The 27998-nt window shown below is 45.8% G+C and overlaps 1 protein-coding gene across 1 annotated transcript in view; it reads right to left on the bottom strand.

The window, feature by feature from the left end:
• col5a3a (collagen, type V, alpha 3a) overlaps window positions 1-27998 on the bottom strand; it is a 72829-nt gene that overhangs the window by 15950 nt on the left and 28881 nt on the right. Inside the window, exons 12-48 of the mRNA XM_076266387.1 lie at window positions 27676-27750; window positions 26539-26622; window positions 26012-26068; window positions 25608-25661; window positions 25324-25377; window positions 24880-24933; window positions 22948-23001; window positions 22688-22741; window positions 20770-20814; window positions 18399-18452; window positions 18032-18076; window positions 17284-17337; window positions 15319-15363; window positions 14466-14519; window positions 13804-13848; window positions 13128-13181; window positions 12337-12381; window positions 12089-12142; window positions 11771-11878; window positions 11358-11411; window positions 10925-10978; window positions 10771-10815; window positions 10323-10376; window positions 9773-9817; window positions 8020-8073; window positions 7857-7910; window positions 7290-7343; window positions 7032-7139; window positions 6413-6502; window positions 5506-5559; window positions 5217-5324; window positions 4949-5056; window positions 4798-4851; window positions 2854-2907; window positions 2410-2517; window positions 2225-2278; window positions 158-211 (exon numbers count right to left, since the gene is read on the bottom strand). Of these exons, the coding sequence (XP_076122502.1) occupies window positions 158-211; window positions 2225-2278; window positions 2410-2517; window positions 2854-2907; window positions 4798-4851; window positions 4949-5056; window positions 5217-5324; window positions 5506-5559; window positions 6413-6502; window positions 7032-7139; window positions 7290-7343; window positions 7857-7910; window positions 8020-8073; window positions 9773-9817; window positions 10323-10376; window positions 10771-10815; window positions 10925-10978; window positions 11358-11411; window positions 11771-11878; window positions 12089-12142; window positions 12337-12381; window positions 13128-13181; window positions 13804-13848; window positions 14466-14519; window positions 15319-15363; window positions 17284-17337; window positions 18032-18076; window positions 18399-18452; window positions 20770-20814; window positions 22688-22741; window positions 22948-23001; window positions 24880-24933; window positions 25324-25377; window positions 25608-25661; window positions 26012-26068; window positions 26539-26622; window positions 27676-27750 (2295 nt within the window). The remainder of the gene's footprint in view (window positions 1-157; window positions 212-2224; window positions 2279-2409; window positions 2518-2853; window positions 2908-4797; window positions 4852-4948; window positions 5057-5216; window positions 5325-5505; window positions 5560-6412; window positions 6503-7031; window positions 7140-7289; window positions 7344-7856; window positions 7911-8019; window positions 8074-9772; window positions 9818-10322; window positions 10377-10770; window positions 10816-10924; window positions 10979-11357; window positions 11412-11770; window positions 11879-12088; window positions 12143-12336; window positions 12382-13127; window positions 13182-13803; window positions 13849-14465; window positions 14520-15318; window positions 15364-17283; window positions 17338-18031; window positions 18077-18398; window positions 18453-20769; window positions 20815-22687; window positions 22742-22947; window positions 23002-24879; window positions 24934-25323; window positions 25378-25607; window positions 25662-26011; window positions 26069-26538; window positions 26623-27675; window positions 27751-27998) is intronic.

Genomic DNA, 27998 nt, shown 5'->3' on the forward strand with positions numbered 1-27998 from the left:
TCGCCGAATCTGGCGCTCAATGTTCTCAACCTCTTCCGCAGCTCTCTCTCTCTCTTTCACTCCCTCTCTTTCTCTTTCTCTCTGTCTCTCTCTCTCCTACCCCTGTCCTTGACCTGGAGGTCTTGAGTAGCCGCTGGAGAGGCCAAAGGTCACTTACCTCTGCACCGATGGCTCCCTGTGGGCCTCTAGGTCCATGCTGTCCGGGAGGGCCCTGAGGAGAGAATGAGAGATGGACAGAGAGAGAGAGAGAGAGAGAGAGAGATAGTGAAAGAAAGAGGAACGGAAGAATGATTAACTACCGAGCTCTGACGCCAACCCAAATCAATCCACACACTCAACACCTCACAGTCACCCCATCTTAATCAAGTTATGTCTCTGGGTAGCTGTGGAAAGACTAAAAGGACGCAAAAGCATTGTTCTGCTATAGCCGTAACCGAGAACAGATGTTTTCAAAATCTCACAAGATGGTTATAGCACAATAGGGCTTCTGGGCAAAATAGTCTAGAACTGCTCTATAAAAGAGACACTCAAATCACTCCTCAGCAACCTTACTATATTAAGCTGGCCTTTGCGGTAGATAGATTTGGCAATGGACCAAGGTTTTCTCAAAAGTAGAGTGACAGTAAAACTTAACAATGTACTATAATTGGGTGCCATTTGTGAAGTTACTGAAAACAGGTTTCATTATGGAATGGTTGTGTTTGTCTGCATGAAGACATACCACATATATTAGTTACACATGTCTGCGTACTGAGTTAGCATAGCATGCTAAATGAAATCTACTGTGTAATGAGTATGTATGATGTCATGTTTTGTCACAATTGACCAAGCATGACAAATGCTCTAATGGGGAACTTCGACTACATGTTTCAGTCGGCAAAAGTTGCTAGTCGCATGCATTTCATTCAACACAACTGTCTTCTGCTACAAGGTCTTGCAATTTACTGCCACTGTCTGTGAGTGGAGATTTCACACAACATGATTTCTGCCGGAGATATGCAGCCAAGGTCCAGGCCAGGTCTGATTTGGGATCAGTCACTGTCTGAGTCGAATCCCTGGTAAGTGTCGTCCGCCTCGTGTGGCTTTGATAAAACGGTGACAGACCATTAGCCCGTATTCTGATTCTCTTTCCACATATTGTTTTTCACTACCTATCGATGTTTTAATGAGTGCCACCATGCTATTCAAAGCCAAAGCTGAGTTTCTGAGATACAGAAAAAGCACTTCCTGTTGGCTAAAATCCACAAGCAGTGATTAATCAGCTTGACTTTGTCACGTCCGCTTGAGCTAGCAAACAAGCTCTATTCACACCTCTCTGTGGAACAAATAAGCTGTGTGTCTTACTTGCTTTTGCAATTAAACTGTGATTGACTACAATGCTGTAATGCAGCACTTACTGGTACTGTTCTTTATTATGGGAAAAGAAATTCCAAATTCCACATTAGTGGCAGGAAAAATCCCACGATCCTTTGCATGCGGACATGCTTGAGACATTCCCTCGGTGAGGTCTCTCGCTTTTGTTTTTGTTCCACGCTCGGCCTAATCTGGCTAGAGTGGCAAGCGAGCTAGTGAGCCAGCCGTTGAGGATCTTGTTTTTTAGCATTTCCTTCACACTCCACAGGCTTCCCGAGGAGACTGTCACCGCGGAGTGCGCTCATTAGACAGCCGGGGCTGGGCAAAATCAGATTAGCTGCTGTCACGCCGTCTTCCTCCTCAAAGCCGCTGCACCTCGCTTCGTCGACTTCTTCCTGTCAAGCTCTCCTTTGAGAGCTTTCTTGTGTTCGGCTCCGCGGACGAGTGTTTGTGCCAACGTACTCAGTCGAAGCGTGCACCCCTCCTCAAAGAACACCCCCCCCCCCCACACACACACACACACATACACATACACACACATACACACAGCTCTCTTTTTGTTTGCAGGGATGCTCATCAGTGTCTCACTGATATCTGATTTGTCTTTTTTTGCCATCAAGCTTTCATGCATATTGTGAGTCTCTCACACACACTGCTAAAAGCTTTGATCTTTATTGGGGGGGGGGCATCTTCCCTAATTTCGCCCGTCACGTTCACAAAAGCGACTCCATAATTCATACGTCTCCCTGCATAATTCACTCGGGAATCAGAGCAGTTTCGGCATGGTGATTTCGAACAGCGGTACAAATTAGGGTTTTCTTTTTTTTTTTTTTTGCGAGCGCCATCTGCGCCAAGCATGCCGAAACCTCACCAGGGATCCCACGTGGCCGCTCTCACCCTTCTCACCAGGAGGTCCCGGCAAACCCTGCAGAGACGAGACAGAACCAGAACCACATGAGTCACACACACACACACATCCCCCTGTCTGAGACAGAGCAGCATTAGTCAGGAGACAGGAGACGGAAGGCCTGGGGCGGACACCGCCCGCCCTCTCACCTGGAGTCCGTTGGGGCCGGTGGCGCCCTTGAACCCTCTGAGCCCCTCGTCCCCCTTCTGGCCGTACATGCCCTGCTGGCCCCGGGGCCCTGGCTCTCCATCAACACCCTGCACAAACACGGATTTGCTATTCATTAGTCACCCTGCGTATTAATAGAGAGGAATATAATGAGACACAAGAAAGGACATACATACATTAATTCACTAAAAAAGACATATTTACTTACATACATACATCCATACATACTTATATACATGTATACATACATACACACTTTCATGCTGAGAAAACATTTGTTGTGCCTGCTGAATAGTAAGAAAATAGAGAAACATCAACAGACACACATGCACTAACAGACACACTGAGCTACACATTACTGTAAATACACACAGGCACAAACATGCACTAACACACATGCTTTCATAAGAGAAAATAACACCTACTGGTAATCCTGGTGGTCCAACAGGTCCTTGAACTCCTGTTGGTCCTGGTGGTCCCTGTTTGACAAAATTACCCAAATGTTATGCAAAGATAAAAAGAAAGAAAGAAAGAAAGAAAGAAAAGATTCTAGCTGTATTCACTGGTAATAAATCCGAACAGTTAAAAGCCCCCACGCCAGGCAGCGCATTCATAATACGATCATTCTATTCCATCAACGCCGCAGCCTGCGCAATGTACTCATTACTCATACATCATACCATTCAGGTTCACACACACACACACACACACACACACACACACACACACACACACACACACACACACACACACACACACACACACACACACACACACACACACACACACACACACACACACACACACACACACACACACACACACACACACACACACACAGTGGCGTTACAAGCCAATGGTGGGCCCAGGTGCGAGAGCGCTACGCGGGCCCCATACCGACGAACTTTGGCCCAGGATGAATTAGCTCTGATACATGCAATACACATTAAGGGTGACTTCAATTGTTTATGCAAAGGGCCTGAGGCACCGAAGTAGTTTAGTAGTTACAGATTACAATTTCAAATAAAAAACACACGACTACATATCCATTACATGTGAAAACATTAAAAAATAATTTTATTAACAGCCTGCAGGCCAGGGTAATCTAATATTACTGCATTAACATCAACTCGCATGGAATTATGGGAACACTCAATGCGCCTCTTCAACCCTCTGCTGAAACTGCAAGCGTAGATTGCTTGCTTATATACTCGCACTGCGCAGAAACAAAACTTAATGTAGCCTAACTTATTTAACCGTCCAGAAACCAAATAAAATCATTCATATGCATACAATCCCCAATATGCGTGAATTAGGCCATTAGAAGAAGGCCATCTTACGAGCCTTTCGTTGTGCAAAATCGTCAACGATGTTCTCAATATTTAATGCTCTGGCTCTCGTATTTTCAATGGACAGGATAGCTAACCCACGGAGCCTCTCCTGCCCCATGCTGCTCCTTAGGTAGGTCTTAAAAAGTTTGAGTTAGGAAAAAGATCGCTTAGCTGTTGCGCAGTCACAGGTATTTTCAGAAACAACATGAGTACACACTTCCCCGAATGTGGATGTTACACTGTCTTAATCTTTAGAATAAGTGTCGTGGCACACTCAGAACTTGTCACTGTCATAATCTACCACCAGCATTTTGGCAAGTTGAAAAATAGATGACTTCTGTGAAATCTCTGCTTTAAAGCAAGACCTGAATGAGAGGAGTTGTGTTGGGAATGTCGGTGCAATGTCCCTGCTATAATGGTCTGACAAACGTCTTGCCTTTTCAAGCAGTTCATCATCACCTGCGAGTTGAAGGGTCATAGGACGTAAAGACTCAAACACATGACAAGTTTCTCGCATACTTGCAAATGTTTGGGAGAGCTGACTGATTATGATGTCCAGAGTTTATTAAATACCTGCACTTTGAAGTATCTCTCTACATCGGTTAAGCGCTCATCTTCCGATAGATCGTCAAAGTGACGCTTCACTCTCCGTGCTCTAACATTCTAAAGTTCTAAAAAAAAAAAAAAAGGAGGCAGGGCGGGGGTAGCGACGGGCCCCGGGAGGTCACGGGCCCTGGTGCGACTGTACTTGCTGCACCTACTATAGTTACGCCACTGCACACACACACGCACATACACACAGACACACACACACACACACACACACACACACACACACACACACACGCACATGCACATACACACAGACACACACACACACACACACATGCACATACACACAGACACACGCACATACACAAGCACACGCACACACACACACAGACACACACACACACGCACACGCACTCGCACACACACACACACATGCACATACACACAGACACACGCACACACACACACACACACACACACACTTACCCCCTCTCCCTTGTCTCCCTTGCTGCCCTTCTGGCCTGGTCCTCCAATCTCGCCCTGTGTGGAGACAGAGAGTTCAGGTTGAGGGCGTAAGAAGCATACATCATACAAACGCATACTGCAGCTGGAGCTACCACTTTGAGTCAGCGCGTACCTTATCACCATCTTCGCCGGGAGGACCAGCAGGCCCTGTGGGGCCGGGCAGTCCAAGAGGCCCCTCCTCGCCGTCTTTCCCCACAGGACCAACTGCACCTTTCTCGCCCTGGAAAAGACAGTTCCATTCATCCTCAGCTGACAAACTGCTTGTGTGATGCTGTGAATATCTACAGTGTTCACTGATTCTGATGCAGAATGTGCAGTGTTACAGTGATACAACAGAAACCCCCAGTTTGGAGTTCACATGGAACACATGCTTCGCTTACAGGCTCGCCCTTCTCTCCCATTGGTCCGGCTGGGCCGACTGCTCCCACTTGTCCAGGCATGCCGATTGGCCCTGCCGCTCCGGCAGGACCCCTCTCACCTGTGGCTCCCTGTGGGCAGAGGAGCACAGCACAAGAACACAGCGATCAGCACACTCTCATGTGGACCTCAGATGCTTCAAGCCTTTCGATGCAAATACGCCATGGCTCTCTCTCTCTCTCTGACTCTCTGGGATACAAAGAGAGAGATGAATGAAGATGCAGGTAAAGTAAAGACAGAAATCTCACTCACAATGGCTCCCCCAACACCAGGAGGTCCCTCGGCTCCTTTCAGTCCAGCAGGGCCCTTTGGAGGAAAAGCAAGAAACAGAAAATATCAAGTGAGGCTGCACGCAAAAAAAGGGGAAATGTGTCTTTTTCTTTGAAAGACATCCATTACGTATGGTAATTACACACTGTCTCAAACTGTGAGTGTTCTGCTGAAAGCAGGAAGAGTAATCGGAGAAAGGACTTAATTACAAGCCTATAATGGGCGCAACAGCAGGAACAGTTTATATTACACTTGCGCTTGTTTTGAGCCGACCGTGAAAACCTGTAGAAAAAGCTCAATGTAGTACACACAGACTGACACATTGACATTCTAAAGAGGTGTGGTTTGTGGCACACACTGATTGCAGGCATCATCAAAAAAAAAAAAACGGTTCCGACTGGCGGCAGGAAATGAAAATAATTGGATCGGTCTCCATCTGAGCGTCTGGTGAAGCAATCAGAATACATTACGCAGAACACAACAAACCTAGGCAGACCTACTCACAGCCGGGACAGGTGGACAGACTGAGTGGACAGATAAGGAACGAAACAAATTAAGTCCTTCAAATGTGAAATATAACTACTGCCAGCGATGATCTACTGCAGCATTGTGGTAAACCATAAACTCTCTGATGTACGCTGATAAAGAGGGACATCCGCTGTATTTCATATGGCAGGAAAAACTGTTATCTGCTTTCATCAGGTCCACGTATCCAAAGTGGGTTGTGCAGCACATTGTTTAAATCTGGCAGCTGGTCCCTCTGCGGCACTAACGCAGGGAGAGAGAGAAATTCAACAGCCGTTGTCTTAAATATTTGATTCTCCGGCAGAAGAAAAAAAAAAAAAAAGTTCAGGATCTCGACAGGGTCGCGCGAGTCAAGGTGAGTTACCGTAGCCCCCGGATTGCCCCGGCTCCCTCGAAAACCTCGTTTGCCGGCAGGGCCATTCTTCCCAGGAGTCCCCGCGGGTCCTGCATCTCCCTGCACACCAAGAGAAAGAAAGAGAGAGAGAGAGAGGGAGAGAGAGAGACATTAGACTCCTGCTATACACACATACCACTCCTATGGGCCATCAATCACCCGTTGCGGCTATAACATTGTTCTATACGCATACTGAATGAGGAGCAGCAGGTGGAGAATGATGAAGCACTAATAGGTGAGTGCCTTTTCACACAGAGCATCTGTAAAGCCTAACATGGTTAAGGTTGATGGATTTATGGTGCCACATTTACATGATTCATTACTTCTGCTCTCCTGTAAGCAGTAGATAATATTATCTGTGAGCATTTGTAATTGGGTTCAACATATAATTATAGGTATATTTCTAAAACTATCCTCAAGTACATCTCTAAACACTTACTTATGAAAAATTGTACCGTACATATTGATTAATTAAGGATTAAGACTTAGTATCTAAGCATAGCAGAGAACCCTACAGTAGTGGGCTAGTTAATAAAATGATGGTTTGGGTGAAGATAGAAGATAATGCTGAAAACTGCATCATGTCAACCTTAGCTCCTTCTTTCCCAGCGGATCCAGGCAAGCCTTGCTCTCCAGGAGGTCCCGGGGCCCCTGGATGTCCTCGTTCACCGGAGACGCCCGTCTCTCCAGATTTGCCCTTGACAGTGAAGAAGATATTCTCGTTTATACCACTTCATGGTAAAACATGCCTTGCATAAGTTGTATAAACTGCATGATGTAAACCCCCCTCATCACTGATCTGAGACGGGATCTTTGTGTCAGTACGCCAGACTGATGCAACACCCACCTGTGGACCAACCACACCAACCGGGCCGGCAGGTCCTGTCTTCCCTTGGAATCCCTAAACGCAGATACAGAATTAATTCACTGCAGTCATGTTTAACATTGCTCTGAGAACTACACTAGCTCTGTGTTGTCAGAACAACCTTCAGTGTTCTATAGCTTTCATCCAGCAGTTCAAAAAGAATCAGGTTGTGTGTCTGAGCGTAAGTGCTGTGGAATGGACATCAAATAAAAAGCTTAAGGTGCTCTAAGCGATGTCATACTTTTTTAGGCTAACACATTTTTTGTCACTTACAGCAAATCACCTCACCATCCGCTAGCTGCCTGTGACACTGTAAAAAAATGTGATCTCTGTGGACAACCCAGGCTCCAAAAACAGCCACAAAACCTTGCCCATAAAAACATAACAAACTGCTCCAGCAAATCACCGACGAGATGCGTGTTTAGGAGAGTTTGAATTGCACGGGAGGGAGGGGGAGGAAGTACCGAGCTAGCTTTCTGTTTTGTTTGAATGTCAACAGAAGTGACGTTACCCATTAGCATCGCTTAGAGCACCTTTAAACAAACTCACTGGTTCTCCCCGCTGGCCAGGATGTCCAGGGAGGCCATCTTTTCCAGGAGGGCCCTGAAATATGAAAATGGCATCAGTTAAACCGTACTCAAATACCCAAATATCACTGATGCAATGTACTGTGAATGCAATATGTTTATGTGTTCATGCAGGTCTCACATACATTAGGTCCTCTGAGCCCTGGCATGCCATTCTGACCCTGTGGCCCTTCGGGGCCCTGTGGAGTAAGCAAGAGAAGGCAACTATGAGTGGAAAGGGTAGAAAATGTAGAAAATACCTGTGGTCAAAAACACCTGTAGTCAAAAATACCTGTGGTCAAAAACACCTGTGGTCAAAAACACCTGTGGTCAAAACGCAGTCACTTTTTTAAGTTACTGTAAAAAAGGCAATGTGTTTCAGCTACACATCAGGGTTATTTGGGCAGTGGGTGATCTCACAGATATTATTAGCCGTGAGTCATTGATACTCCAAACCCTTCTCTGAATCTGACGAGGATCTGCCCCCCACCTCCGATTCACGGGGGCAGACCTGTTAGTGGATAACTAGGTGGAGAGAGGGTGGGTGGAATCCCCAGAGTAGCCCCACATCAGGGCCACATTAGTCTTAGCAGCTGATTGGGGACGCACTATACATACAGTACTAACACACACACAAACACACAGAGACAAACACACACACAGACACACACACACACTATACACTGACGCACGCATGCACACACACGTGCACACACACGCACACTATACACAGGCACCTGACCACCCACACAGCAGCCCAACCCTGAGCAGATCCGGCCCTGCTCCGATATGGGCCCTACTCCTGACAGGTTACGTGTGTGTGTGGGGGGTATGATCCGATAATGGCCCTGCTCCTGACAGGTTACGTGTGTGTGTGGGGGGTATGATCCGATATGGGCTCTCAGTGTTTGATTGGATTCAATTTGTGGCGGTAGCTGACTTGGACAACGGGGGGGGGGGGATAGTGTATAGGTCTAATTGAGTGCCTGTCAATGCTGATGTGTGGACAAGATCTTAGCAGAGTTAACTTCAACGCAGCAGTTTTGAACAAATTTGCGCAGCATGGTCACGATGCTAAGCGGATTTAATAGCAATTTAGCCAGACGTCTTCTATGCAATGCTTCTATGTGGCAACAACAATCCTTCAACAATCGTGAATATTTTGTTAAATGCACATGCAGAGGAGGGGCAGCGGGCTACGAGAGAGAGAGCGGGGCGGGGCAATGAAAGGCTGCGTGCGTAAAAAGCGCAGCTCAATGGCAATGCAAGGATTTGATCTTATATTTAAATTAATTAAATTAAATTAAATTAAATTAAATTAAATTAAATTAAACATAGAATATTTATGTGTGGCGGCCGATTTTTATTTCGTGGCGCCCCGCCACAGATTAGTCAATGTATGGGAAACACTGGGCCCTGCTCCTGACAGGTTACGTGTGTGTGTGGGGGGGTATGATCCGATATGGGCCCTGCTCCTGACAGGTTACGTGTGTGTGTGGGGGGTATAATCCGATATGGGCCCTCTCCTAACAGCAACAAAACGTTGTTTTTGTAGATTAGGTCTGTTAAATCTAGCCTATTTACTCAGGTAGCCTTAAATAAAAATAAAATTTGGCTACTTGTGAAAGATGCACTCTTGCTTAATTTTATAACTATAGTGTGTGTGGGGTATGATCCGATATGGGCCCTGCTTCTGACCGGTTACATGTGTGTGTGTGTGTGTGTGTGTGTGTGTGTGTGTGTGTGTGTGTGTGTGTGTGTGTGTGTGTGTGTGTGTGTGTGTGTGTGTGTGTGTGTGTGTGTGTGTGGGGTATGATCCGATGTGGGCCCCGCTCCTGACCGGTTACATGGGTGTGTGGGGGATATGTCACGTGAGGGGGGAGGGTCAGTGAAGCTCACCCTGTCACCTGCTGCTCCTGCTGTCCCGTCATGCCCAGACGCTCCCTATAAAGAGACACCATTTCTACATCAATTTCAGCTCATTATGGAACAAAAATAAAGTGACACAACTTCTACTTCAATCTCTACTCATTTATGAAATAAAAAAGACACACAAATCTACTTCAATTTCAAATAAAGTACAAAGGTACAACTTCTTATACACTTGAATTTATGAAGAAATAAAGCAATCCTGTCTTCTCTTCAATTTACATATGAAGTCATGTGAACTGTAACGGTAACATGCCTGTCAAACTGATTTGTTTTCAATGCTGGCATTTACCTCACCTTGTGATTCGCTTTGCATAATAAAAGCTTCTGCCAAATGAGTGAATGTAACTGAGAGCTATTGTGTGGCATCTGCTGCTACCTTATTACTGTATATGTGATGGAATTCACCACAGCAGAATGGTCTTTACCACACATTGTCCTAATGCTGTTTTGAATGCTGTTCTTTACGCATATATTTTTAACGTCACTAATTCAAATAAAATTGCATTTTGTCTCTCACCTTGTCTCCAGGCTTCCCTGTTGGTCCTCGTGCTCCTCTTCCTCCACGGGAGCCCTATGGCGAATTACAGACTGGCATTTTCAGAATGGTTTATAAACACTCTTACAATCACTTACAACTTTACCGCTGCTGTTGCTCGGTAGCAACAACAACAAAAATAACACACTGGGAATAACACACAATGAGTTTTTATAGTAACACCGTAATCTTATGCCTCTTGACATTGGCATTGATTGACATTTTGACTTGGGCTTTTAAGTACTGTTTTCTGCACGCCAAGAAGGTGCTGACAAGCCAGTTTGGAAAAAAGAGATAGAAGGAGAGAGAGAGAAAGAGAGAGAGAGGGAGTGAGAGAGGGAGAGAGAGGGAGTGAGAGAGAGAGAAGGAGAGAGAGAGAAAGAGAGACAGAGTTTCAGTGCAAAAGGACTCGGCAGCAGAGCGCACTCACGTCAGGCCCTCGCTCTCCCTCAGCTCCAGATTGTCCAGCCGGTCCCTGGGGGAAAAAAACCCTCACGTAAGTTCACCTCATCACTCCAGCACACCAGTAGGCCCAGCAGGAGGTGCCTGAAAGACCCGAAAAGCTGGGAGCTCATTCCTCTTACCCGTCTCCCCTTCTCGCCGACAGCCCCCACCATTCCAGGGAAGCCCACCGATCCCTGCAGGGCCACGAACACAAAAGCATCTTAATGGACAGGTCTAATTCATCATTAATCAAACCTTAACGTTTAATTACTCCGTAATTAGCCAGTGAATCACGCAACGATAAATAACCCACAGCCAAAACGCCGGCTTTAATAATGAACCAATGAATTGTTGCCTCTGAAGGGGGCATTAATAAAACAGCTGATTTAATTGGCCATTATCATCCAGCCTATCAGTGTAATGGTGGACCTGAGGTCTAAAGTTGGTACAAAAGAGAAAAAAAATCAGGTTTCAACCAAAGAAGAGAGAGACAGAGAGATACAATGAGAGAGAGAGAGAGAGAGAGAGAGAGAGAGAGAGAGAGAGAGAGAGAGAAGCTGAAAGAGAACCTACTTTAGCTCCTTGTCTTCCTGGGTACCCTGGCAACCCAGGAACTCCAAGTTTGCCCTGAAGCAATCGCGGGAGGGGAGAGGAACAGAGAGGCAGGGAGGATGAGAAACATTTACGGCAATATACGGATAACTAACTGGATAAGATACTGAAGCTCTGCTCTCTTTCCAAGCACATACTTGAAGCATCCAAAAACATCACTTTAGTTTATTCAGCTTTATAAGAAAGCATATTATGACATATGCAATTGAGTTTTTGAGTTTTGTATAAAACAACTCTCTCACTCTAAGTTCTATACATCTTTAAGAAACCATATGGTAATGACAAGGTCAGAGCACTGCCTGATCCTCAGTGGGCACAGACGCTGAGCGCTGATGAGTGATGGCATGGGGAACTTTCTCAAACTTGGGCATCACCTTCTCTCCAGCGATGCCTGCAGGTCCGCTCTCTCCCAACGGCCCTGACTGGCCTTTCAGTCCCTCAGGTCCATCCTCACCGCGAGGCCCCGCGGCTCCATGATCACCCTACAGCCATACACACACACACACACACACACACACACACACACACACACACACACACACAGACAGACACACACACAGAGACAGACACACACACAATAACAGTTTCACTTACTGTGCAACTTTATATAAACACATTGCAACTTCTTCAAACACCAACTCTATTCCCGAGGCGGGCCAGCAACAGTCTCAGGTCATTAAAAAAGCTCTTACTCTGTCTCCGCTGGTTCCCATGTCACCTTTCGCCCCAGGAAAGCCATCTTCACCCTGCAAAGAGACACCTCAGTCAGGCCAGGCAGTCATACATGATGCAAGAGCCTGTTTTCTCTGTGTAACCAGCAGAGTGCTCCGTTTTGCTTGTGGCACTGCCGATTACATCTCGCAAGCTTTGGTGGCTGTGCTCTCTCCATCTCTCTCTCCTTCTCTCTCCATCTCTCTCCATCTCTCTCTGTCTCTCTCACCTTTTCTCCTTTGCTGCCCTTTAAACCTCGGACTCCATCTGCTCCCTGGGGGGGAAACAACACATAAGGGGTCAAACAGGTACAGAAAGCAAACACATACAAAAACATAACAGAACACACCATTCAGATTACAAGTAATTCACTGCTATACTTATCTAGTCAAATTGTATAAGCACGCACACTACCGTTATTGTTACAAAGTTATTTGTGTTCCCCCGACATAATATATACACATGCAGATGAAAAAACACACTCTCTCTCTCTCTCTCTCTCTCACACACACACACACACACGCACTCACACGCACTCACACGTACGCACACGCACGCACACGCACGTACACACATGCACAGGTGTACACACGCACACACACACACACAAACACACAGGTGTACACAGACAATCTCTTGTCCCTTGTTATGCAGAGATCCAAGTACACCTCTGCCATGCTCCACTACAAACACACACTTTACTTCTTTCAGGTGCAAATTCTTTTGTCAATCACACATCCGTCCGACTGGCAGGCACGCTCGCGTGAGAGTAATGATGCTACCTGGACCTGGCAGCTGCCACTTAGACACTGACAGTCTGTCAATCAGCCAGCCACACAAAAACACACATCTTTGAGAGTGTCTTTGGAAGCTAGCGAAGGACAATGAAAACAAGCCTCTCTAAAGAGTAGTGTTGCTTGTTTATTTATTTATTTATTTTACTATTTATTTTACTTATTTTATATTATTATTTTTTTTTTTTTAAATGTTTTTGTTTATTCATGAAAACAGCCAACTGACCTTGACGCCACGCTGGCCTGGATATCCCACGGGTCCCTGTGCTCCAGGTAAGCCCTGAGGGGGGAGAACAAAACAGGGTCTTAATCAGCACTGCGGCCCCTGGCTCATCATCAGCAGTAGGCGAACAAAGCCAACTCGACACCGGCGAGGAAGCCATTACGGTCGGCTCCCGAGACCGAGCACTGTTCAGTGGGTGAAGGGCCTCTCTGAGTGCCCCATTGAGAGCGCGGTGCAATTACATCCCGATGGGGCCGGGCAGACAGCAGTGGGCTAACGTGAGAGTGCAGTGCACAATTAAAACACGATGAGTCAAGAAATACAGGTGAGCAGAGCCAGGAAGTGGCAAAAAGAGAGAGAGAGAGAGAGAGAGAGAGAGAGAGAGAGAGAGAGAGAGAGAGAGAGAGAGGGAAATTAAGCACAATATGAGTTAAACAAAGATCAGCTTGTAGAGACAAGATAGAGAGGGACAGAGAGAGAATCAGGCTAAAGACAGCATATGAGCATCTGCCCGAAAGGCTTGCACATGTGCCTCCACGATTTAATCTGTCTCTCTTCCTGGTCAAGAGGCACACACACACACACACACACACACACACACACACACACACACACACACACACACACACACACACACACACACAGACACACACACATTCATACACATTGTTTGACCTACCGACAGTCCTTTCTCTCCAGAAGGTCCCTCTCTTCCTGGATGACCCTTGAGAGAGAAAAAAACAGGATCTGTGAGTTCCAACATCGCCATCCTAAGGGCCTCTTCAAAGCAAATCTGGCAAGCTTACAAGCATGACAGACTGGTAGCATGTGTAGGCTAGGCTACACACCAAGTAATGGTCCTGAACAGTCAAAAACAACTAACTGAATTCTTACTGTTGTTCATCACACACACACACACACACACATACGTACATGAGACACAAACTATGAAAATAACCCATGTAACAAATAATTTTTCACTGTTTCACTCTTCTTGATGTTTCTACTGACTTCCTACATCCTACGTTTGCCCACTCTCTCAGGTTCTCTGACCCAGGTAAAGCCCTGGTGTGAAATCACCTCCTGATGCAGGGCCTTGATGTATGAGGCCAGTGGCTCCACCACTCACATATCAGAGATTTAGTGTGGCGGAGCCACTGGAACCCTTTCTGCTCTGATATTTATGGCTGTGAAAACTCAAGGAAAATGGACGGCAATAAGAGCAGATCAATGATCTGCTCCGCGGGCGGAAGCGGGATTGAGTGTGTGTGTAAATCGCCGCGCGCCAGACGGAGAGGTCACTGGCGGCCTTAATGGCCTCGCGGTCGCACCACTACTCACCGGTGGCCCATCAATCCCAGGGAGGCCCAGCATGCCCGGCTTCCCTTGTGGACCCTGAGAGAGAGAGAGAGAGGAAGAGAGAGAGAGAGAGAGAGAGAGAGAGAGAGAGGAAGAGAGATAAAGAGGGATGGAGAGAGAGGGAGAGAGAGGAAGAGAGAGAGAGAGAGGGATGAGGGGGAGGGAGAGAGAGAGAGGAAGAGAGATAAAGAGGGATGGAGAGAGAGGGAGAGAGAGAAAGAGAGAAAAATGGGAGAGAGAAAGAGAGAAGGGGGGACAAAATCCTGAATCAGTGTATGTACTCCGATAACTCAGGCCCTATCAAACTCGGCGCCATCATCTCCAAGGTCAATGAGCTGCGTCCCTTGTGAGAGCAGAACAAATAGATGTATGCCTTTGTGTACGCGAAGGCTTGTTTTTCAGACAAGGTTGTCTGCTAAATAGGAGCGATGTAAATAGCCCAACGGCTCTCACTGATCAAAGTTGTAAACGTGTACCAGATCAGCCCACACAGGGGCGATTATTGAAGTCAGAGCCTCGATGGCTGTGTTGCGGAAATGGGGCCAATAACCTTTTTACAACAGCACATTAAATGGTGAAACACAAGGCCTCCATTTATAAAATTAACTTGTAACCTCATAACAGGGTTAAGGGCTTCTTGGCATTGACTCCTAGTCTGTAGCCCGCATGTGTTTCTGTATGCAGGTTATCCCAATCGATTGGACACAGCTCTCAGGTGTACGTGGCCGCCCTGAGACGCCACACAGCACATCTCTCCATCTCTCCTGGCGGAGGTCAGATACCAAGGGTCAGAGGTCAGCTGTTTGAAGGCTGAGGCAGGGAGAAGCACTCTTACCTTGTCTCCCGGCAGGCCGATGGGACCCTGAGGACCTGGAAAGCCCTACACACAAAACATCACAAAAGCAGTCAGCACAGGGTTTTGTTGAATTGTGTGAATTGTGTGTGTGTGTGTGTGTGTGTGTGTGTGTGTGTGTGTGTGTGTGTGCAGGGGCGCAGCTACCCATTTTTGAGGGGTATGCAACAACAATATTGGCGCCCCCCCAAAAAAAAAAACACAAACAACTAAAGCAAAAGAAAAGGCCAATAATTTACACTATTAATGTGCATTAGTGTCTATTTGAATATGTTTTTAAAGAAATGCTGCCAATTTGATGTTTAATTTGATGTTATACTTGATAAGTATTGATAATGGTGCATTGCCACTTTAAGCGAGTCTAAACGGTTCTCATAACGTCCTTTGCCAGCTATTGCTCACAATGGATAAGGCTGATAGGCACTCTAGCCTTGTTTGTTTGCACCATATTGACAACACAATATTAAGTTATTACAAGGAGCCTTCGTTGTTAGGATATGGAAACATGTAATGAGTTGCTGCTAGCATGACATTTCTGTTTACAGTTGGCCATTAAAAGTGCAGTATGAGCATGGTAGCCACCTAGCTATCTGAATGGAATAGGCTATGTTTCAATCGGCATTATACTCTGTTAACATTCATATTTGCAAGCCTCCAAGTACAGACGTCATCACTTTAAATCCTACCTGTTGTCTTTCACCATCCACTTATTTAACTGCTGTTGCATCCCTTGACATGCCATCTCCTTTTCCCTATTTCTTTTTCTATTTTTTGTCGTCAACAGCTTTTTTTTGCTGTATCCATCTTTTTCCATAGACGGCAACTCACTCGTAGGCCTATCTGCTCGCCCAGCGCTCACGGCGCCCCCACTGCCTCTTCTATGTCAAAATTCTATAATGGAATCTTATTAGATAGGCTGCCTACTCTAGCCTGTTAGTCCTCTAAAATGTTATAGAACATTGAGAAAATGTTGAAATTATTTAGAAATGGACAGCAGCAGCTACAGTACATATAGAAAATACCAAATATATTATTTTAATATTTTTATCATTGCTTTGGTGCCCCCATGGAGCTGCGCCCCATTTTCTCTCACAGGGCAGAATTAGGCTGATAACGATTATTAATTAATATCCAAACATATCCCTGAAACTCTGGATTCTAGAGTCTGAAGCCCCCACAATTCATAAAATTTTGAAGTGCTTTAATTCCAAGAGCACGCAGCCCTGAACCCAGGCGCCGAAGTCAGTTGGAACTTACTAACCTATTAACCTCTAACAGATGTCAAACCAGTGCTGATATTTCAGCAGTCAGAGTTAATCAAATCAAAAAATGCTATGCGGAACAATTTGAGGAATAAAATCAAAATACAAATTACAAATGCAAATTGTAATGTAATTTCATGAGCATAAATTGGCAGGGTACCTCCTCTCTGTCTGAAATACAAAGCAGGGACAGATTCTTACCCAAGTACAGACTAAGTGACCACAGACAGGCTCAAAATCACGATTCCCTGAGATAATCTGGTCACTGCATGACAGATGTAAAGATTCATTCTACACCTCAAAAAGTGCTCCCTTCAAAGATGTCGCTAACGATTGCCAACACATTTTGTGGCCTCATCCCCTAATCAGTACCCAGTGAGCAACCCAGCAACCCCATCCTCAGGCCATGCAAATAAACTCAAGAAAATGTAGATGTATAGAAGTGTGTGAGTGTGTATTTTATGACATTTGCACTGTTGTGATAGGTCTAATGCTTTGACAAGACGAGAGAGAGAGAGAGAGCATGAGTGAGTGAGTGAGTGAGTAAGTGAGTGAGTGAGTGAGTGAGTGAGGGAGTGAGGGAGTGTGTGGGTGTGTGTGTGTGTGTGTGTAGCATCTGTGATTGCTGTTGTGTTACAGTACATGAGGCCCTTTCTGGATAGCTGCAGAGCACATGCTTGTGTACCTGGACTCCAGAGTTCCCCTGCTGACCGCCAGGTCCTGGTTCTCCTGGGGGTCCCTGTGAACAGACACAACATGACCTGTCACCCCTTTATTGATTTGCCTGTTTGCAACCCTGCTGAAATAGAAAGTGACAAATGATTATGACAAATGGACAAAATCAGGCTGTGTAAAGGACAGCTATTCTGCTGTCAGAAAAAGGGAGTAATCATTTTGAGGACATCATAGTGTACAATGGTCTGATTATGATACACTTAATAACTAAAAAATATCTCCATACTGCCTATTTCAACATTGGACATAATGGAATTTGGATTACTCTTCAGACAATACTGTACACACCATTTTCATTTTCCAAAATATTTTCCAGAATATTCACCCAACATTACAGGAACATTATTGCTCATACCTCAAACATCAGTCGCTATCAGTTAGCAGCTAAGAAAAATGGGATTATGTGTGTCAATCAATAAACCTTAGCTAAAGGCTCATGATTGAAGATGTATAATACCATGAAGGCAGAGGTTATATCTTCCTTTTACACCACTATCTCTCAACCCTTCAAATCTCTCATTTAAAGAACATTCATTTTGCCTTGTTTTTTTTTTTTTCATTCATATTTTCCACAGTGCCAAGACATAATACTGTGTAACGGTTAGTCCACATGGACTGTGCCTTATAATATGATTTATATAACTTATGATAGTCCCTCTGAAACGTTAATTTTCTCCAGCCTCTTTAGAAGAACCAACCAGATTGCCTTTGGCCCCTTGAACTCCATCCACTCCTTGGATCCCCTGTGGAACAGCACACAGGAAATTTGCCATCATTTGCCACGAACAGAATCACATTTCCATGCTGAATGCAAAGTGTAACGGATTTGATTTGTCTCAGGAAGGATTCATTTAACGGTACAGTGTCAAATTAAAATTCCACACACAGCCGGCAGATTAACTATGCATTACTGTATCGATGCATGACTGTTTTGAAATCTCATTAGAGTTTAGCCATCCATTAAGTTGTCTACACGGCAATATGGTTGGAATGTCTTGTGTGAAATCTTTATGGTGGTGTAGGCCGTCCTTGGCCGTCCTCTCGGGGTGGGCGCTGGGGTCTTACCGGCTGGCCAGGTGGTCCAGCAGGCCCACGCGGCCCCACAAGGCCTCTGGGTCCCTGCAATCATCAAAGAGCAACAAACACACATTTCAAAGGCTGTTTGTAGGCTTTGGTGAGTGGCTTTGGTGTGTGTGTGTGTGTGTGTGTGTGAGAGAGAGAGAGAGAGAGAGTGTGTGTGTGTGTGTGTGTGTGTGTGTGTGTGCATCTGTCTTGCAGTGTGTAATTCAGTGTGTGTAATTCTAATGAGTGTAATTTTGAATAGGCGTTTGCATGTTTGTCCATGAATGCGTATGCTTATGTATGTACGTATGCATGTGTGTAAGTGTGTGTGTTCATGTATGTGTGTATGTGTGTGAGTGTCCCTCAGAGAAGAAGCCTTACCATAATGATATGGAGGATTTAAATGTGCATAACCCCAGTTCATGTGTGAGTGTGTGTGTGCGTGTTTGTGTGTGTGTGTGTGTGTGTGTGTTTGTGTGTGTATGTGTGTGTGTGCCTGTAGCATGCTGATGTGCATGAGTGTTGTGATTTTGTGGCTCTTGTAACATCTTGCGCTTTGTGCGCTGGCCAAGCCACCTGTTCCAGAGCCACATCTGTGATCTCCAGAGAGATGATTGATATGGAAATATAATCACACAGGCCAGGACTATCATCTTTCCTCTCTCTCTCTCTTTCTCTCTCTCTTCAATCCCTCTTTCTCTGTCGGTTTGTTTTTCTTAGTCCATCTATGTTTTCTCAGTCTATATCTTTCTTTTTTCTGATAATCTCTCTCTCAATATTTCTTTCTTCCTTTGTCTATCTATCTAGATAGATAGATAGATACTTATTGATCCCCAAGGGGTATCTCTCTCTCTCTTTATCTATCTATCTATCTATCTCTCCATGTCTGGCATTTACATGCATCTGTGCAGTGTGTCTTACTCTCCTCCACTGTCACTCCACTGTTTTTACCCCCTCCCCTCTTCTCCCGCCATCTTCTCTGCTCTGTAACACCACTTCCTCTAGTCTCTCACTCTCTCTCTCTCATTTTTACATTCTGCTTCTCTCCTCCCTCTTTCCCTTTCTCTCCCTCACTCTCATTTTACATGCTGCTTCTTTCCTCCCTCTCTCCCTCTCTTTCTCTTTCTCCCTCTCTCATTTTCACATTCTGTTTCTCTCCTCCCTCTCTCTCTCTCTTTTTCCCTCTTTCTCATTTTTACATTCTCCTTCTCTCCTCCCTCTCTCTCTTTCTCCCTCTCTCTCATTTTTACATTCTGTTTCTCTCCTCCCTCTCTCTCTCTCTCTCTTTTTCTCTCTCTCTCATTTTTACATTTTGTTTCTCTCCTCCCTCTCTCTCTCTTTTTCCTTCTCTCTCATTTTTATATTCTCCTTCTCTCCTCCCTCTCTCTCTCCACTGTCCATGGCTGCTCCCCCCAGCCCCTCTGTTTTTGTCTGATATCTCTCTTGTTCCTCCACTCTCTAGCTCTCTCACTGACACGCTCACTTCCTCCCTCCCTCCCTCCCATCCAACCTCATTCACGCACCCTTCACTTGTTCCCTCACTCGCTCTATCGCTCATTCTGCCTCTCACTCCATCACTGATTCCCTCTCCCTCCCTCCCTCTCTTCACTCTCTCGCTGGCGCTGGATCCATCTAAACGGGCGGAGTCCCGCTGAGCCACATCCTCACCTGCAGCGCTGAAGAAGGAGCCTGAGTCATAGCCAATCAGCCCCAGTGTCGCCAGAGCACTGCCTCAAGCAGGGTGTAACTCTGTGTGTGCATGTGTGTGTGTGTGTGTGTGTATATGTCTGTGTGTTTGAGTGTGTGTGTGCGTGTGTGTGGTGTGTGTGTGTGTGTGCGTGTGTGTGTGTATATGTGTGTGTGTGTGTGCGTGTGTGTGTGTATATGTGTGTGTGTGTTTGTGTGTGTGTGTGTCTGTGTGTGTCTCTCTGTGTGTGAGGGGGAGGGGAAGTGTGATTGCATGCGTGCATGTGTGTATGGGTGTGTGTAGAGGTGTGAGTGTGTGTTTATGTGCATGTGTGTATATGAGTGCACGCAGGTGGGTGCACATTTCTTTGTGTGTGTTGTGACTGTTAGGGGGCGTGTGTGTAAGGGAGAGTGTGTGTGTGTGTATGTGTGCCCTTGCATGTGTGGTGACTGCAGGGGTGCGTGCATAGATGTGCATGCCTAGATGTGTGTGTATGTGTACTGTACATATGTGTGTGCGGTTGTGTGTGTATGTGTGTGCATGTGTGTGTATTTGTGTGCATGTGTATGTATGTGTGTGTGTGTGCATGTTTGTGTGTGTGTGCTTGTGTATGCGTGTGTGTGTGTGCGTGTGTTTGTGTGTATGTGCATGTGCGTGTAAACCTGGCGTAGTCACACAGTCACTCACAGCTTCGCCTGGCTGTCCTCGTGGCCCCACAGGTCCATCTGAGCCCTGGTGGAAAGGTAAGCGTGACACTTAGGCATCCAGCCTGCTCCCTGCGGCCCCCTCTCCTGCCCCCCCTTGCCCCCCCTGCCCTCCTCTCACCTCCCCCTGGCCAAAAATGGTGACCTTAGCCTCCTCTCGCCCAGCACAGGGCTACTAACACAGAGGCGCTTAGTTGAGGAGTTTAAGGGCCTGTCCACACGGAGACGCTTTTTAGGTTAAACGCAGAGGTTTTGCTTCGTCTTGGCCGAGCGTCCAAATGAATTCTGTAAACGCACTGCCCGAAACCGCACTTTTCTGAAACCTGGTCCCAGAGTGGAGAAATCTGAAACCGTAGCCCGTTTGAATTCGTTTAGACAGCGAAACCGCACATCCTGCTTGCGTATCGATGATGTCATCGCCACACCTCAGCTGCCCTGGACTTGCACTTATAGTATTGCCTAACAATACTAGTTTTCATACATGACATTACCTACGATTACACTCCGTAAGATAAATATCACAACTGGTGCTGCGCAGCGCCGATAGCTTATGACTTGGTGGACTGAACACTGTTTTTCCCGGTGTTTTTTTATGCATTCTAGCTACTGTCAGTGACGCGAGAGAACGAAAAGTTATTAGGAAAGTGCGGTGTAAGTTTAGGCTACATTAATTTGCGCGTAGTGCCAGTGTCATTCATTTATTTTACATGTCTTACAACATATATATACATGCATTCACAGTCGAGTGAAATCAGATATAAGCATACAAAGACGCTTAACTCACGTTAAGTCGATGGTAGCACACTGAATGCGAATGCACGATTTGATGCAGGCAAAAGTATTGACTGTTACTAACGAAGGTTTTATAGCAATATTATAAATGTGGCGACAGAATAGCCTAGAACTTGGGTAAGCCTTGCGTTTAGTAGCCTAATTGCGGTGATAGCCAAAACGAATGTGAATCACGGACTATCCTACAACCTGCGTTAGCCAAATAAAGGACGGGACTGCACCCTTCACAAACCGTAAAATAAAGTTTATTAGTTCTACAGTTGACTACAGTTGACAGTTCACCATCAGTCCACACAAACAATTCTGGTTTCTTTGCACTAGCTATTTCGTCGTAGCAGAGAATGTCTATCTGTCTGTTTGTAAAGTGCAAGTTTTGCAAGTTTTGGTCAATTTCTGTAAAGAAACAGTGCCACCTATAGGCCTGGAGTATGAAGTAACGTGTTGAGTCGTGTTGAGATGGATCCGTTTGGACGCAAATATTCTTGATACGGTTCCAGGGAAGACGGAGGAAAAAATGATCGGTTTGGTACGTGTGGACTAGGCCTAAAATATAGATAAAGCTATAGACAGAGGAGTTTAGTCCACAGCACACATCATTACAGGGACTTTTAAGAGACTCCAGGGGGTTCAAAACGCCCTCTTTTGTTTCAGTTCTAAGACATCCGTGCCAGAGGGAGTCATTTCATATGAATATAGTCATTTCTGAGCAATGTTGTATGCCATTTAGGGTGCCATTACCCTAATGAAAATGAAAAGGAATTGTGAAATTGGGGATATTTTTTAGCAATAATGCATATGAAGGACCAGTCTAGTTGGAGGACGTGTGAATGAATATTATTGTTTTGTTTTCATAGTATTCATGTATCATATGGAATATTCAGTATTGTCTTTTTTGTCCTATAATCTACCACGAAAGGCCTCTCAATGGACAATACATTCATCTGATTTATCCTCTCGGGTAAAACATCATTCACTCCCTGCTAAAAACCAGTTGAAAAGACTCTTCATTGGTTTTGATTGGTTCCAGTGGGTCAGGTGCTGTGATTATGTTATTCTGCCACTTGAATAAGAAGCTCTCTCAAGGTCCTGAGCTGATAAACATCTCTTACCTTCTCGCCTGGATCTCCGAACGGACCGACTGGCCCTGGCTTTCCTCTGTCACCCTGATCATGAAGAAATTAAGAAATGAAACAATCAATGAATCATTAAATAAACAACAATATGAATTAGTTAATCAATATAATTTTGCCACAAATCTATTCCGATTTTTATGAAGGTTATACACCATTTAAGAAGTTATATTCCTGGCACCCAGTCTTTGTTTAATCAATAGTTTGAGAAGCTCTCCAACCAGTTTCGCCTTACTCACTCTGTGGCCTTTGTCACCAGGGAGACCAGGCAGTCCATCAAAGCCTCTGTCACCCTGGAACAGACGTACGCAAATCAATTGGAGAGGAGATGAAGACAACACAAACACAAATGATACACTCAAGCATGACGACGACGACACACGTAATACACTCAGGGATTACAGATAACTCGCAAAAACACGCTCGCACACACACACACACATAGAGGAGAGAGAGAGAGAGAGAGAGAGAGAGAGAGAGAGAGAGAGAGAGAGAGAGACAGCCATGCACACACGCACGCACACACACACCCACACGCACGCGCGCACGCACGCACGCACACACACACCCACCCACACACACACACACAGAAAAACACAGAATAAAATGTCAGTTTTCATCATAACACTTGAGCCCTCAGACACACGCACACACACACACACACACACACACACACACACACACACACACACACACACACACACACACACACACACACACACACACACACACACACACACACACACACACACACAAATGCATACACAGCCTCTGACAAGGACACGCAGATGGGATTGAGATGTCATCTCTGTGGACACCACCCCACCCCCCATCCCCTTCACCCCCCATCCCCCCCCCCCGCATCCTGCTCTGGATGTGCATGTCCAGTCATTAAGCTGGAAGTCTTCTGACGACGTGCTGGAATTGTGTCGCGAAATGGGGACACTTTTGTTGGCCAGCCTCCTCTTTCGAGCAGCACATTATTCGCTGGCCAAGCCTTTCCCTGCAGCTGTGCAGCACTGGGCTCTTGGCAAAGTCAGTGCGGTCAATAAACTGCAATTCAGGATATGTCTAGGCCCTTGTCCATCAAAGAGAATAGGACGACTGGAGATCTAAGACTCCCACTACCCACAATGGAGGCCATTTCTGATCCACTAATGATGTATAGCAATTTCTCAAAGTTTTTCAGACCAAGGACCACTTAACCAATAAATACAAAATCACAGACCACCTACAGTAGCTAAAAAAAAAACAGTAGACCTACTTCAACAGTATATTACACAACAGGCCTACTCACTGAACCACCTTGGTTATTGTCTTTGCACCTTGCTTATTGTGTCAGAGGATTCATATGATTTAAATGGCGTAGCTTACATTGGCAGTCTTGCAGAACTGTTTGGATTCACATACAAGTTGGTTCAATATTCCAAACTCATCTTTATTCTATTTTCTCACGTCAGCTCGCGGACCACTTGGGATAGGTTACTGACCACCAGTGGTCACCGGACCACATCACACTGGTGTATAGGAAGAGTGCAGCATGTAGAAGCCTCCATGTTCCAATACACTAACATGTAGGTTACACAACAGCAAGCTCAGCTGTTAAGGACCATTCAGCCCAACTTGTCATTATTCTCTATGGCTCGCTCATCTAATATCATATTTCAGCATGACTACTCTCCCCATATATAATCATCATTATTTTAATAAATAAAATGTGTTCCCTCTTACTTATTTGTGCTTGTTATACTTCAGAATGCTGCAGAAAGTTCAATTAACATGAACGTGCCTTCCCAGCATTAGAAGGTAAATAAAATGGCCGCCGCAAATATACAGTATAATGACCGCTTACAGTGGCAATGGGTTTTGTGCTTCTGATTCACGTCTTGCATATCATTCCGCAAGTAATTTGTTAATTGATAAAGTATTGTTCACTGGTCTTTATCGGAAAACAAGTCCTTTCAGGACAAAGCTAGTCCTGTTCGCCCTATCGGTACTTATTTTGCGGTAATGACCAGCGGACAATACATTATCCCTTACATAATATTCCCACGTTATACACTAGACGCTGTGGCTTGCCAGTAGACTGACACACATGCTGCATTTCCTGTGGTCCCTCAGACTCTTCCTGCAGAGGTCAGAATGAGACTGGACAATTGGAGAGGGCTCACCTTGGAGCCGGTTTCACCTGGTGCTCCGCGGGCCCCGTCAGATCCTGATCGACCCTGTGGACAAAACACACACACACACAGAACCCCCTGTCAATCTTTGTCTCAGCATTGTACACATGCACAAACACGCATGTACACGCATGTACACGCATGTACACGCATGTACACACACACACACACACACACACACACACACACACAAATGCCTATACAAACAGATACCTGTACATACACATACACACACTCACACATCACACAGCATGCAACAAATAAGCACAAGCCATAGTCGTGAGGCGTCTGTGATATATGCACATGTGATTTATGAACAAACATAATCCAAAGCATACAGACAGGCTCGTAAATTACAGTCACAGAGGAGAGAGAGAGAGAGAGAGAGAGAGAGGGAGGGAGAGAGAGAGAGGGAGAGAGTGGAGAAAGTCTTACTCTTTTCCCAGCTTTCCCAGTGAGACCGGAGGGACCAGGCATGCCACGAATACCCTACAAACAAACAACACACAGAGAATAAAGGAGAGAGAGACAGACAGATTGAGACAGTGAGTGAAAGAGAGAGAGGGGGGGGCAAAGAAGAGAGAGGGAGGGGGTGCTTATTATGCTTCTCATTGGGTGAATTTCATTGATGTCAAAACATCCAGCGCTTGACGGGTCTGACGACCCAAACGCGTTGACACAGAGAGAGAGCCTGCTGTGATGATGGGCTCCAGCACTACCTGAGGTCCGTTGTCTCCACGCTCTCCCTTCAGGCCCGGGGCTCCAGGCAGCCCCTGATGGACAGGAGAAGACAGGTAAGACAGAGAGTACACACACACACACACACACACACACACACACACACACACACACACACACACACACACACACACACACACACACACACACACACACACACACACACACACAAACACACACACACTCACAGAGACCAAATTTCCCTCACGGGATCAAAAGAGTATATATACTTATACATGTGCCCCACACACACACACACACACCTTCAAGGAGATCACTGACATACACTGACACCTTCAAGGAGATCACTGACATACTATGCACTATGGCCTATTAGGACAGTGCCTGTGTTAAGTGATGTCTGGGTGGGCGGGAGACATCTTACCAGAGGTCCTGGGCGTCCAGCAAGGCCCAGTGTGCCAGGCGGTCCCTTCAGAGACAGCTGGGGGAGGAGACAAATGGCACCGTAACCAAAAGCTCAAGTTTTAAAATATGCCTTGTCACTTGTTTCCATAACGCAATTCACATGCAGCTTGATTTATCCTCCTCTCGGCCCCTCGGTGTGCAGGATGGAATCATGACATATTTCACATTTTGCTAAATCAAAAACAGTCTTGAACAGATGAATGACTTTCACTGAGGTTTCCTTTGATACTTGATCTTGTTTGTAATTGTTCAGCCATTCTTCATGTAGGCATGTGTGTGTGTGTGTGTGTGGGGGGGGGGGGGGGGGGGGTGTGCGTGCGTGCGTGCGTTTGTGTGTGTGAGTATGTCTGAGTGTGTGTGTGTGTGTGTGTGTGTGTGTGTGTGTGTGTGTGTGTGTGTGTGTGTGTGTGTGTGTGTGTATGTCTGCGTGTGTGTGTGTGTGTGTGTGTGTGTGTGTGTGTGTGTGTGTGGTGGCGGGGGCCTTACTTTGGTCTGCTGCAGGATGGCCTGGGCCTGAGCCTCCTGGGCCGACACCACAGGACCCTTCTGGGAGTCGCCCCCGAACTGGAACTGGATCACAGCAGGAGCAGAGTTAATGAAGTGATGAGTTTATGTGTGTGTGTGTGTGTGTGTGTGTGTGTGTGGCTGGGAAGACGCCACACTAGGCCCAACACACCCGTCGTAACTGCCGCCGTTACAGTGATGTAGAGAATTATCCGATATAATTTTACGCAGATCACTGTTTATTATGTGTCTAGTAACAACCATCAAGGTAGCCTTCAAACAGGCGATACAAAGCGGTAAAATTTACCGATGGCAAGTCCTGGATCCCATCCCGCAACATCTGCCGCCGGCCTGCTACACTGTATCAGCAGGCTTTACGCAATTTGAAAAACTACTCACAGAGAATGAATGGCCATATCAGCAATTATAGGAAGCATGTTTATTTGGAAGAGACGATGCTTCCTATACCCCTGAATCTGTAAACTCATGATAGATTGATGAACTGCTTTAATCTACAGGATTATTGATTATTAAAGATGATTTGATTCCTAATGTAACTTGACTTGTAAAGTGGAATCAAATAAAGTATATAAAATGTGTGTGTGTGTGTGTTTAAATGAAGAGTGCGTGAGAGTGAAGAATATTATGTAGAATATGTGTAAGAAGACAGACAGGCCACAGACCACAGGCGATAATAGTAATGTGAGTGGATGAGAGTGTCTGAGAGAAGACTAAGGTATATGAGACCTCTTGATATATGCAGTTGTGTGTGTGCATGTGTGTGTGTGAGAGAGAGAGAGAGAGAGAGAGAGAGAGAGAAAGACAGTGTGTGTGTGTGTGTGTGCATGTACTGTATGTGTGTGTGTGTGTGTGTGTGTCAACGTGATCAACATACTGAGTGAGTAAGTGAAGGAGGGAGCAAAGTAGTATTGGCCCCACAAACCTGCCAGGCCCGACTGGTCCATTTTTCATAATGTCACAGTTCCCCCTAGTGGCTACACTTAGCTACTGCTTCTGTTCAACAATTTATTGCCTTAATATAGTTCTGGTATGGAGAGTGATGTAAATTATGTAAAATGTGCGGTGAGTGGGGAGATTGAGATGCTGTTGAGGTTTTACCGGTAGCATCAGTAGGGTGCCTGCAGGCCCCGGTATCCCATCAGCCCCAGCCATTCCTGGCCGTCCTTCAGGACCCTGAAAGGGATTGAATAAAAGCCACAGTTATCTGACGTGTGTGTGTGTGTGTGTGTGTGTGTGTGTGAAAGGGAGAAAGAGACTGAACATGCATGACACAAACATCCAATCATTCCTTCAACTCGGCGCTCCCCTGCAGATCCCTGATCACTGTACAAACAGCTCCACAGGCTGTCACTCAACAGCATTCTCTTACCGCTCTGCCCCGCCCACCCCCACCCCTCTCTCTCCCTCTCTCCTCTCTCTTC

The sequence above is a fragment of the Alosa pseudoharengus genome, unplaced genomic scaffold (assembly GCF_046254945.1).
Source record: "Alosa pseudoharengus isolate Yale_2024_CS ecotype anadromous, Long Island Sound unplaced genomic scaffold, YU_APseudo_1.1 YU_APseudo_1.1_scf_4, whole genome shotgun sequence".
Classification (NCBI taxonomy): Eukaryota; Metazoa; Chordata; class Actinopteri; order Clupeiformes; family Clupeidae; genus Alosa; species Alosa pseudoharengus.